The sequence below is a fragment of the Monopterus albus genome, unplaced genomic scaffold (assembly GCF_001952655.1).
Source record: "Monopterus albus unplaced genomic scaffold, M_albus_1.0 scaffold29.1, whole genome shotgun sequence".
NCBI lineage: Eukaryota > Metazoa > Chordata > Actinopteri > Synbranchiformes > Synbranchidae > Monopterus > Monopterus albus.
The window spans coordinates 4,676,483-4,689,436 of NW_018127909.1; the positions used below are offsets into that span (position 1 = coordinate 4,676,483).

Here is a 12,954-nt window from a genome sequence, read left to right on the forward strand (position 1 = left end):
AAGGGGTGTGGCGTCTGTTGTGTGTGTGTGTGTGTGTGTGTGTGTGTGTGTGTGTGTGTGTGTGTGTGTGTGAGACAGAGTAGAGAGTGAGATGGTCAGCAGTAGTTTCATTTTACTGGATCAGCTTCAGAACTTTTCTAATTGGAGGTTTTAGTTGTGGTCGTTGCTGAGTTCAGGGTTTTTTTTTTTCCACCGACCCCAATCCGCCTCCATCCATACCTCCCTCCTTGGTCCTCTCTCTTCCCTCCACCACCCTCCCCCTTCGTGCCCAACAGCTAAGCTCTTACAAATGTGTTGAGGATGCATTTTCACCGAAACGCTTTCCCACCCCCTCTCCCCCTCCCCATCCCATTCCTCCTCACTGGCGTTCCTCCCTCCATCCCCTCCTCTGTCCTCCTCCCTAATCACTTGCTTCTCTCTTTTTCTTCTCTTCTTTCTCCCTTGTCATTTGCACCCCCCACCCCATCCTCTCTCCATACTCAGCATTTTTCTCGGCTGTGGGTGTGATGTCTCCGCTGTAACGCTAATCAGCTCTGGAGACGTCAGCATTCTTCCAGTCCTCCTTCACCACCGCCAGCAACCCCCCCACCACCACCACCTCGTCTGTCTTCACCTCACTATCTTACATCTCCTCACACTTTTCTCCTCGCTTTATCTGTTTTCCTCTTCTAGCCGTATTTTACTCATCAGTGCTTCTCACCTCTTCTTCCACCCCTGTCCCCATGTCCCGTCCTCTGTGTGTGTGTGTGTGTGTGTGTGCGTGTGTGTGTTGTTACACCACTGTAACTGTAAGCAGCTCTGCTCTTGAGTCGTCAGCGTTCTTTTGGTTGCTCCATAAAAATACAGCCTGCCACAGCAAAAAAGCTGTCTGTTGTAGCAACAGTGGCTGTGGCATTGACCACACCGCAGCGACCACCCTGCAAGCATTATGTGAAGGACACCTCTGGCACTTTGTGTGTGTGTGTGTGTGTGTCCGGGTGTGTATGGCCAAGATGAATAGCAGTGCCTTTGCTCAGCAGATGATCCTTAACCTGCGTGACTTACACATAGCTTGAGCAATCCAACAACAACAACACACACGCACACACACCAGTTATTTGCAGTGTGGTGTAGGTCAGGTTTTTTGTTGTCTAACCTTGATGAAATAGGACCCATATTTAATGTACTGTCCTCCAAGTGTTTACAACTAACACTAGTACTCATGCTAGCTACTATTACAGATGTGTACAGCTGAAGCAGTTAATCAATTATTTGACTAACCAAAAATTAAAGGTGCACAGTTTATTTTTTATTTTTGTAAACAACCAAAAGTTCTATTTAAATTTCTAACCAAAACACATCATGTGTGTCCTTGAGGCCATATGCAATGCCACAACTTTTTGAACATGTGTTTGAACAACAGTGTTGTCTATATTGACTTCTGGCACATTGATGTGTTACCGTTACCAACTGTCCATCAGTGGAATAGTGTGAAATCGCTGACAGGACTGTAAATTGTCTTGCTGATATGCATGTACTTTAAACGATACCTTTAATCTGCATCAGTTTTGATATCCATACTTTCTGTGACAGTCAGTGAGGCATTTGCAGATACCAAAAAAAAAAAATCTACAAAGTAGCTGTATCAGTATTTGTAAAGATGCTACAAATACCTTTTGTGCAGCTGCAGTAATTCCATTTACTAGTTGATTTTGTCTAAGACAGCTAAAAACGACCTAACATTTTAATTGTTATGTCAAATATGGACTCAAACCTCTGAACTACATGTGCACAACACTGTATGTTTAGTGTCTGCACATATCATGCATTGTTTAGCAGACAGATGGAGAACGTTTGTGCACTTGCATTAGACCATTTTGTGTGTGTGTTTTATTGTGCCCCACCGGCATGGCAGCAGGGGAATGTGTGTGTGTGTGTGTGTGTGTGTGTGTGTGTGTGTATACAGTATGTGTTGGCAGCATACTTTTTGTATGTAGATGGGGGTTGGGGGAGGACGTGTTGAGGTTTTGGCACAGGGGAAATAAAGCAGTGCCTGGCAGGAAAACTGCCTCCTTCTTGCCCCTTCTGTTTTCGCTCTCTTCTCCACCTCCACCCCCACCAGCCACTCTCACTCTTCCCTTTGATCCGTCTATTGTCCAAAGACAGCTCCAGCTGTGTGAGGTTGCATCCCAACAAAACCCACGAGTGCAGTAGTATGTTTGGGAGGCAGACATAGGTAGAAACTCTATATTTACACAGTTAAATGAAAGATTGTTTATAACTGACCTACCCTGTTAAGACGTTCTTGTGTTGTGTTCAAGTCAAACATTCAGGAAGCACAACTGAGGCTCCATCAGAGTATAAATGTGAAGAAAAGGCTAACATTGCTGCTTTCCACAGTCTTTAGAGTCATTGACATAACTTTGAAGTTGCTCTGTCTTTGCCATGTTTTCTGTGCGACTGTGCTGTGTGTGCGTGTGCTGTCGTTATGTTTTTCTTTGATCTACAACTATTTATAACTAAGATTTGTGGAAGTTTACACACAAACACGTACGCACCATCACAGACAACCAGAGGTGCATTGTGGGTGGAGGCTCACTGGCATGCTCAACGCTGATCCTTTTGATAGAAAAGAATAAGAGTGAAACAAGAGCAGACACGTGTCCTTAAGTCACATAAATGTCATCACTTCCCAAACAAGGATTTAAAATATCCAGCTTGTGAATGAAATATAGGAAATATAACTTCATTCCAAATCTGGGCCTAGTGTGAAATACACAACAAGGTCTAAGTACAGTATATATAGTGAGAGAAGGGCCTTTAATCAGGTGACTGGATGAACTAAAGTTCAGATTTGTAGTATCAGGTGTGTTGGTTTGGTTGAAAATTTGGGTTTATATGCTTTTAAGAATTGTTTGCCCTGTTCACTGTCCTTTAAACAGTCATAGCTTAGCCTGGGAGATATCATTTGGATGGATGGGGGTTACAAAGTGACCGTGGAGGGCAGGAGAGAGAGGATGAGGAGAGAGAGAAAGAGAGAGAGAGAGAGAGAGAGAGAGAGAGAGAGATCAGGAATCTGCTGAGTCATCATGACTGGTCTCATGATGATCACTGAGCAGCAGCAACAATAGCTGCCCTTTATTGAACACACACATTTACACACCCAGAGATGAGAGCCGGACCAACACGCCATACAAAGCATCTCATTGAGAGCTTGTGGAGATGCTCATCTGTGGAGCCATGCACTCTAAGGACTGATCTCATCTTTTGCACTTCCCTGCTCCCTCTTTGTTGACTTCTGTGTCTCCGTCCTTTTGTCTCTTGTTAACGCTTTGGTACAAATGCATAAACTTAATTTTATTCAGTTTGTCTCATTGTTGAGCATGCATTTTATCCAGAGTAGACGCAGGTGTGTGTATGTGTTAGAGCTCTAACAGTTGGTTTTCCCCTGGAGTGCTTCCCCACAAATTTGACCACTTCCTCTTCTTTCATGCTCATTTCATTACTATTGGCCTGAAGCCAACCAATAAGAGTTCAACAACACAAAGGTAGTGGGCACTGTCGGTACAACCACCAGGAAACAGGAAGTCAGGGAAATTCTAAGAAAGGTTTATGTCTCACTTTCACTCATTCACTCTGACACAGATGCGTAACACTATAACATGCTCACACAACAGTGCTTGAACAGTAGATTTCGATTTCGTATGTCTCCACTGGTCCAGGTGGGTATCGATTTGTAATTTATCTTTATATTGATCATATAGAGCTTTTATTGTTCTTAAACCCACAGATGCTCCTTTGTGATATTTCTTTGCTCATGTTCTGTATTGTCCTGCATCTCTAGGTCTGTTCCGAAGACCGAGGCTCTTGTGGCATGACGACGACTAACAAAGGAAATAAAGCCTTGAAGGTAAGACATTCATTTTCTGTTTTTATTTGGTTTCCATGTTTCTGTCTCACTCTCATCCTTACCCCTGTTTCCTCCAGGTGAAGCGTGAGCCGGGGGAAAATGGCACCAGCCTGACAGACGAGGAACTGGTGACCATGTCAGTGCGGGAGCTAAACCAGCACCTCCGAGGGCTCTCTAAAGAAGAGATCCTGCAGCTGAAACAGCGCAGGCGCACCCTGAAAAACCGGGGCTATGCCGCCAGCTGCCGGGTGAAAAGAGTCACCCAGAAGGAAGAGTTGGAAAAGCAGAAGGCCCAGCTGCAGCAGGAAGTGGACAAACTGGCCAATGAGAATGCTTCCATGCGTGTTGAGCTGGACGCTCTGAGGTCTAAGTATGAGGCGTTACAAACCTTCGCCAGGACTGTGGCACGGAGCCCCACCGTCGGGGTTGGGGTCAGGGCTGGAGGGGGAGGAGGAGGGGTGGCGTCGTCAGTCATTGGTCCGCTCATACCAGGGAAGGTGGCAACAGCAACAAGCGTAATTACAATAGTGAAGTCCAAAACAGATGCACGGTCTTGAGGGAGGGAAATATAGGTGAGGGTGTATCAGGATGGAGTTCAGCTGCATCAAAGTTATTCTTCTTCTCTGCTGGCCCCCTCTCCTCCACCTGCACTGACTACAAACAGCAGGGCAGTCTTGATCACCTCAGCATCTTCCTGTCGCCTGTCTCAGATCAGTGCAGATGAAAGAAAGGATGGAAGCAGAGGACGATTACTGAGACTATCAAGATGCAAGCCCTCGGTCAGCACTTGATCATTTAGCACCGGACAGACACACAGGGTTCCTACGGTCACTGAGGGCCTGTAAAAGTCAAAGAATTTTTTTTTCATATCAGGCCAGGGGAAAAAGTCTAAAACATGTAAATGACCAAAACACTTTGGAAGAATCATGCAACATTGTTCAGTTGCCATCTCAATCAGTCAGGTGTTTAGTGTGTTACAGCTGCTAGATTTAGATATCCGTATGTTGCATAATAAGCCTGTCACACATTTGCACACTAGATTTGAAGCGGTAGTTTTGCCTGGCAATGGAAATTAGCTACACAACAAAACTATTGTTAACCATACATTACACATTTAATAAAAGCAGAAAGACGGTGTTATGGATTAGTAAATGAAAGATCATTGGACTTGATTGACGCTGAAGGTCCCTGAGCACCAAAAGAATACACAAGTTTAGTGTGATCTGCTGATTTCAGTGGCTGCAGAGAAGTCCCATCTTGCTCGACCTAGCCAAGAACTTTTTCGGAAAAGTACTATAGAAAATATATATTATACAATGGTGGTACCTGTATTTCTACTGTTTTGTACTGTGTTGTCATTCACATGAGGTCCAAAGTGTATTCTCTGTGTGTGAACTGTTATATATCAGGAATTCTGTGAAATTCTGTGCCGCGTGCTTGTTTTGGTATTGCTATATTTAGTTAGCTGTATTTTTTTCTATGGTCTTTTCACTTTCTACGTCCGACTCTCTCTGTCACTTGCTTATCTTTCTCTTTCTCTGTCCTTCCAATTTTTAGTTCCAGCTAGTCTTCATTATTACATACAGTACTTCCTGAATCTAAGAAAAAGACAAGGGAAATGGCAATTATTTATAAAAAAAGAAAAACATGCTATTGAAAAAAGAAGATAAAGTTATTGAAAGTCACTGACCATATCTCGTATGGTAAGAGTTTTCAGGGAAATTGACAATTGAACACCAGAGCTGAGTTAAGATAAAGTTGTCTTGTCTGTTTGATGTTCACTCAGAAGTATATATAATCAAAAAAATGTGGAAGGGCAAGTGCCTTGGTCTCCTAATGATATGCATCTAGAAGAAGTCAAGAGGACACAAGGTGTTGTTGAAGGACAGTGGCGATTTAATGCAGGTGTTTGCTTACACCTGTGCTTAATTGGATACACTGACCAATCAGGAATCGGCTTGTGACAGCATTTAACTCTCACTGTGTTACTGTGTGCGCTGTGTAGTAAGTTCAGTAATATTAACACCCATTTATGTGACTTGGCAGTTCATTTACTTTACTTACAAAAAGTTTCTGTAAAACAGAAATCTGTATTTTTCCTCATGTTATGCAGAATGTACTTTTTAGAAAGGCAGTGTTCTGTTATGAGGAAAAGTCTCTATATCTGTTTTATGTTCTGACTTGGTTCAGATGTTTATGAATTTGATACTGACTCAGAAATCTGGGTTATTACACCTGCAGCAATGTTTTGCTTTAAGACAAAGTGCTTTATGTTGCCTTTAACCCCAAAGCTCACATTGCAAGTGCAAATGTGATCACTGACAACGTGAACTTGCAAGGATAACAAAGACAGTGCTCTGAATTTCCAGTCACACAAATGGGCTTTCATTTCACATTAGCGTTACCATTAAAGCAGTCTTTGTCTATGTATGGTAGAGTCTGGAGTTTTTAAAGACAATTATCTTTGCATTGTTTGTAATGACCTGTAAAAAAAAAAGGTATAACAAAATCTGTTTGATATACAGTATCTCTCTATTTTGCAATTGTACCAAAAGTGGCTTAACTACTGAATAGCTTTGTTTTTTTTTTTCTCTAGTGACTAGGCACGTGTGTGTAACCGTGAACTAGTGTGTGGTGTGCTGTGTCGGTATGTGACGAGGTAACTATAGCATTCACTATTTCATGGATATGACTTTGATCCCTGTTGGATTTCAGGGAGGGTGATGACACCGTAAGTAACTGCACTCTTTCTCTAATCATAATCATCTTTGTCCTTCCAGCCCCGTCTTTCAGCTCCAGCACTGCAGACACATGAGATCACATGTTAATCTGCAAAATTTTAGGGAGTTCTTTTCAACAGACTCATGTGTTTCTGAACCAGTCTATGTGGCTTTATTTTGGTTCTTGCACTGTTCACAGCTCGTCATTGCAGATAATATGACCGATTAGATGAAGAAGTGTTTTGGTTAACCTTACGAGCTGTCTGATACCATCTGGTAACAGACTCAGCAATAGGCCTATATGGCTGCACCGCCCTTACTCCATCAGTAAGTTATTTTTGTAGTGTTTGATAAGAACATTTGTTTTTGCTGTGTACATTTTATATAACTGTCTATTTAATGTTGTTTCTGTTTTGTTTTTGAACTGTTATCTACATGTCAGGGAAGCTAAACAACATTTGTGTTTTCATAGTTGCTGTTTTATGAAGTGGGAAAAAAAAATCTGTTCTGCTATTGGTTTGTCTGTCAGAGAGTAAGGTTTACTGTTATGATGTATAATTGCCTCAGTTTTTTTAACCACAAAAACCCTTAGTTAAATTAAGTCATTTACTGACACAGAAGCAATTTACAACGATAAAAACATTACATACATGTCGCCTTTTTATCTGAACCACTGTTTTCCACTGTGACGAATAAAGGGGTTAGCTAGCTACTGATGTGCAGTTACTAAGGTTAGTGGGGTGTGTCCTCATCTGTGTCCTACATTAATATAAAATTAATTTAAACATATAAATGAGTACAAATGTAGGAAGGGAAATGGATTTGAGATTTTCAAATATTATTTCTCCATTATCTTTATACCAATAACCATTTGCAGATTCAGTCAACCATCAAACCAGAGAGCTGAAAATGTCTGCAACATTATTTAAAAATAGGAATATACTCCACGTTATTCAGCTAAATGCATATAGCTATCACACCCAGTGTTTCTTTATAAGATTTGTGCTGTTTTCTATGAGAAGAATTCTTATTTGATTTTCTACTGGAGTTTTTAAAATATATTCAGTCACTGTTGCTTCCTTCCTGTCATGTTTTTTTTTTGTTTGTTTTTTACTGGCAAGTCCTGTGTGGTGTTTTTTTTAGTTTTTATTTTTTTTTACTGGCAAGTCCTGTGTGGTGTGTGTGGTCACGATTGGTATAAAGTAGGAAGAAACTGAACATGGGCTAAGACCAGGTTTTGTTATCTTCAACCAAAATATGAACCTTGTTGGTGCTTGTCAAACTCTACATAATTAATGTGCCACTGTCAAACAATGTTTTCACCTACTTTGTGTTTTTTATGCTCATCTAGTTGTATATGTGTCAACATGGTGGCTGCTGTTAAATAGACATCTCTAATTATGCAAACTGTGTGGGGCAAAATTAGAACTCCTGGCACACAGGAGCAGTGATGCTATCGTAGTCACTGTGTCAAGCTGTCTGCTGTATAATTGCAGACCCAGTGTGATGTGACAAGGTTAAAGAGCTTATATACAGTGTTTAGCAATTTATACTAGGTTATAAATGCTTGTGCCAGTTTGTCTCTGTTAAATCTGGCTTATGTATTGTGGCTGACCTTGCTTTTCCCCTTAACAAATTTTTGTGAAAACATTAAATTATTCTTTATCAAGTTCCAATATAAAATCTTGCAAAGTATACAGTAGCTGTCATGCAAGGCCTCTAGTTGAACTTCAGAATATCTTTTTGGCCAAGTATGTTTAACACACACACACACACACACAAGGAAATTGTCTCGCCCCTAGAGAGAGTGTTCAACCAAGGCAGCCATCTGCAGCGCCATTATTCACACACACCAACGGTGGCACTGCCCTGGCTGTCGGGAGCAACTTGGGGTTCAGTATCTTGCCCAAGGACACTTTGACATGTGGACTGGGGAGAGTGAGAATTGAACTGCTGACCTGTGGGTTAGGAGAGAACTCAGTCTACCTCCTGAGCCACAGCTGCCCCATTATTTTTGCCTCTCGGATGTGACTATCTTGTGGTTGAAGTTTCTCCATTATGAAGCAGTGTGTGTTTCTGGTTCAGCTTTTGCTCAGCAGACAACAGTGACCTTTAGTGATGATCAGACAGGTCAGCTTGGTGGCTTTTTCATAACAGAGATTATGAGGTTTTAAGACATGCTGACCTTATTCTCCACTGCCTGTACAGAGGTTGTACTCTCCTTATGAAAAGGACTTTTCATCACAAACCCAAGCAACCACTCCTAAACCACATCTATAAATATTTAACAGAGGCAGAAAGGAGAGGTTGAGACACATCTGATACAACTCCTAACCGTTCCCCGCTCCACTTTTCCTATCCCTTTGTACAGAGTGTCTACAAGTGACCTCAGCAGGCCCTTCAAAACATCCCATTCTTCTAGAAGATGCAAATCATTAACTCCTTATCTTGCTGTTTGGCCAATCAGTGTGTAGTCATTCAGCTGTTTTCCTGTCTAGTGAATCATGCCACTGGACTCTAAAAGCCCTTTCACCCACCCATTCCGATCGATGACAGTAAATGAACCGAGGAGTCCTTTGATCATTGTTTGGCCATTTAATCAATAATACTGTGTGGTTTTCCATCCAAGTTGCTCTCTGTACATCCTTTAATATAAAATCTGACCCAGGGTTCAGGTACATATGACTAACTTATTGTCATTTTTTTCACTTTTTGTTCAAACATTCTTGCTCTCACATTTTTCCCCATCAAACCATGTGTGTTTGTTCATGAGTGTTCGGCCAGGTTACTCATGGGAGCTGGGATATTTTTGTGTTTCTAAAAGTATATCTTGGTCAATTTAAAGCTATAGGAAAGTAGTGAGTTTGTGCGAATATGGCGCAGCCTATTCAGAAAAGTCCTTGTAATAGGAACTTCTGTGTTTTGTAAAATTTCTGTATGGGGTGTAATAAATTATTCTACAGCAGTACTTTCTATGGGAAAATACTTAAAATGTGACAGTCTTTGTAAGTATTTAGCTTCAACTAAATTATTGTACTTTTTGTTTTCAATTTGTAGACACAAGTGATGATGAAAAGGTATTGGTAATCATGATAATTAACTGTTTCATTATCAGTCTGATGCATCTTTTAATTTATTGGTGTATATATTGTATGTTTGTTGATAAACAGCTTATTTTATTTTGTATATGATCAATAAACATGTTTAAAAATGAACCAGTTTCAGTGCACTTTGTAATTAAGGAATTTTTAGTATTATTTCAGTACTTTTATTATATACTGTTTGTATATTAGGTTGCCAAGCTAAAAGCCTAATAGTTTAAGCAGATATCATATGGGATACATTTAGAATAAATGTAGTGGATTAACAGTTCCTACTAAGTTATAAATATTGTTTATCTTGAATGCTATTATTATCATAACCTTATTTTCTTTATTTTTTTGTGGAAAAAGATCTGAAACATAAGGACAGATACAGTACAGCTGAGTTGTAGGCTAATTGATTCTGTTTATTAAATAAGAGATGATTTGGATGAAACAAACGCCTCTGCATTCATGGTCTCTCATGTGATTTAATCAGCCGCAGTCAAGATTAATATTGTTTAGAAAGAGTAATCATAACCATTTCTATACAGTACATGCAATATAAAGGATGAACTTGTTATCAGTGAGAAGCTTTTCTGCAGCAACAATATGCATATAATGCAAAACCGTGCTGCCTTGTAATGTAACTAAATTACTGCATTGCACTGCCATAATACCTGTAACGCAGTCGTCATTTATGTTATTAATTCCACTCGTGCATTTCGTGTTGAGACAACTTTAAAATGTCTGCTGTGGAAAAAAGTCTACTGATGCACTGACTTGAATTATTTTTATTCATTCACTGACGTAATAAGGTAGCGTTACTCTATGCTTTTGCATTCAAATAGGAAGTCCAAGATAAATTTACCATATGTCATGTAGCTTTTAAGTAGTTGACACTGTCAATTATGGGAATCGAGGGCAAATAAATCCCCAAATATCTAGAAAAAGAACCGCAATTCTGGAGGGATAATGATTGTTTACAAAATAATGTGGACATAAATGAATAGTTTCAAATGGGTCCGGTGTCAACAGACTTAATCTGAGGTCTCCAATTAAGTGCACAATTTGAACGTCTAACTTATTTTAGATCATTGTAAGCAAATGCTCATGTCTTTGGCCAGTCCAGCCTGTAGATGGCAGTATGCAGTTAGCAGCAGCTCTGCTCACCTCACACTGCCTGGGTGGGGTGAAAACATGGAGCGCCAGGACAGTTTGTACGTTAATAATATAGGATTTAGCAAAAGAAGATAGTGTTTATTTGTTAGTTAATCTAACATGCGTACTTAGTTAAAGTTGAATATCTGTTTAATTGGTATATTTGTTGTTTGAGCTGGTAACGCCACGTTAGTACTGATGGTAATCCACTTCGGGATTTGAGTGCGACCCGACTGTTGCCAACTGTCGCTGTCTGTTGCTCCGGGACGAGAGGCGGGTAAAAATGTAAACACGGATCCATCCTGATGAAGACGGTTGTGTGGTGGCCTTCTACAGCTGTATGCGGTGCCGTTACATCAACAGTAACATTTCAGGGTTGTTCTGCTCTTGCTGCCTCTGTGCTTGTTCCTCTTTAACATATTTTCACTTTACCATTTTGGTATTAAATGCTAACGAACTAAGTACACTTTAGCTAGCCTAGCTAGGTTAGCTAGCTAGTGTTACAGCCAACACTGGCAAAGACCACAAAATAACGTTGCTATATTAATGTTAGTTAGCCCTTAAACTACCTGACATTACTGCCTACCGTATCCTGATGTAACTTGATGGAGGACTACGGCAAGTTTGTGCAGCATCTTCTTTCCCAGCTCAGGAAGGGTGAGGAGGAGAAGCACAACAAAACTTCACTTTCATCCTCTCTCATTCGCTTCTATGGACATCCCATCCTTCCCCCCCTGGTACGTTCTCAGCTTTAGACAATCCCTATTAAAATCATCACTGGGTATTTTTAATCTCAGACGCACATGCTTTAAAGGCTAGTGAAGGATGTAATTGTGCTGTGTCAATACTGTACTGTCACGCTGCAACTGTTTTTGTGGCACAGTGCTAAAATAATTAGTAGACTAAGTTAATATCATTACTTGACAGCTTAAGTATTTATATACGCCAGTTATTATATTAACTGTAATACTGAACTTGACACACACCATATTATATTGTCAGATGTTACTTTTTGCCTGTTACAGTCACTTGTAAATTTAAGATGCTGTATTTGGGTTTTAGTCTCTGTTTAGAAAAAAACAAGTCATTTGGAAAAAATCACTTAGGGGTCTGGTAATTTCTGATGTGCATTTTTCACTGTCTGGGCATTTTATAGACCGAACAATTAATTGGTTAAACAAACACCATAGAAAAACATAACTGGTAATGAAAATAATCTTTAGTTGTACTTATCATTGGACAGCAGACATGGGATGTCTTACACCTTTCATATGATAACAGCTCTCACAGGAGCAGAGAGAGGAGATGCAGCAGCACAGAAGTGCAGCACAGAAAGCTGCTGCCCATAGAAAGTCAAAGGCTGATCCAAGAATGGCCTGTGTGCAAGCTATTCTGCACAGCGTTCAGGTAATTTAAGCACTGACTTTAGGCAAACCCAGTATCTGTCTGTGTATATGCTTCTACATTATATGAGAGTACATTTAATGTTTTAATTGTTTTCTTTTATCAACTGCAGCTGAGGAAGACACCAACACTAGAGGAATTGCTTCAGGAGCCACAGATTAACACAAAGTCTTCATATTCCCGTAACACCAGCGGTGGAGCAGTTTCACAGAGTAATTTTACTGCTGGAACAAAGGATAATCTGTCACTCTTGCCACCACCTGTAAGAAAAAGAAAGGATGGTGTTTCCCTTTTTCCACTCACATCAACAACAAATAGTGCCTTTGTCACTTCTAATGTGACACCTCAGCAAAGTTACCAAGAAGGATGCCTTACTGACCAACAGGACAGCCAACAGGAATCACAGCCAAGTTCTGTTAATGGTCCGAGCCACCAGTCAGTATCCTCAGGTTACATGACTTATGAGAATGTTGATAACGCCACCGGTGTCTCTGGCAGCACTGATTTAGGTAGGAAGAGCCATGGCTTTGGCTCCTCAGAGGGAGTTTACAACACAGGTGGCTTTTTTCTTCTCAACACCTCAAGCACAATTTCTAAGATGCCGGATATTATTAACCACCCTCCCATGGATGGAGAGGAATTAGAGAGGAGTGGACTAGAGAAGACTTTTTGTAGTAACTTTCTAACCGTAAAAGACATC

General features: G+C 40.5%; 1 protein-coding gene across 4 annotated transcripts in view; it reads left to right on the forward strand.

Annotated features, from left to right (window-relative positions):
- Positions 1–9,733, forward strand: part of mafgb (v-maf avian musculoaponeurotic fibrosarcoma oncogene homolog Gb) — a 20,031-nt gene extending 10,298 nt beyond the window's left edge. For 2 of the 4 annotated variants that reach the window (XM_020596179.1, XM_020596180.1), the window contains exons 2-3: positions 3,824–3,889; positions 3,967–9,733. In XM_020596179.1, the coding sequence (XP_020451835.1) occupies positions 3,854–3,889; positions 3,967–4,446 (516 nt within the window). In that variant the 5' untranslated portion in view covers positions 3,824–3,853 and the 3' untranslated portion in view covers positions 4,447–9,733. Of the gene's footprint in view, positions 1–3,055; positions 3,702–3,823; positions 3,890–3,966 lie in introns of those variants that run through there. The other 2 variants (XR_002274615.1, XM_020596177.1) reach the window with 2 other exon arrangements.
- The last annotated feature ends 3,221 nt before the right edge of the window (positions 9,734–12,954 follow it).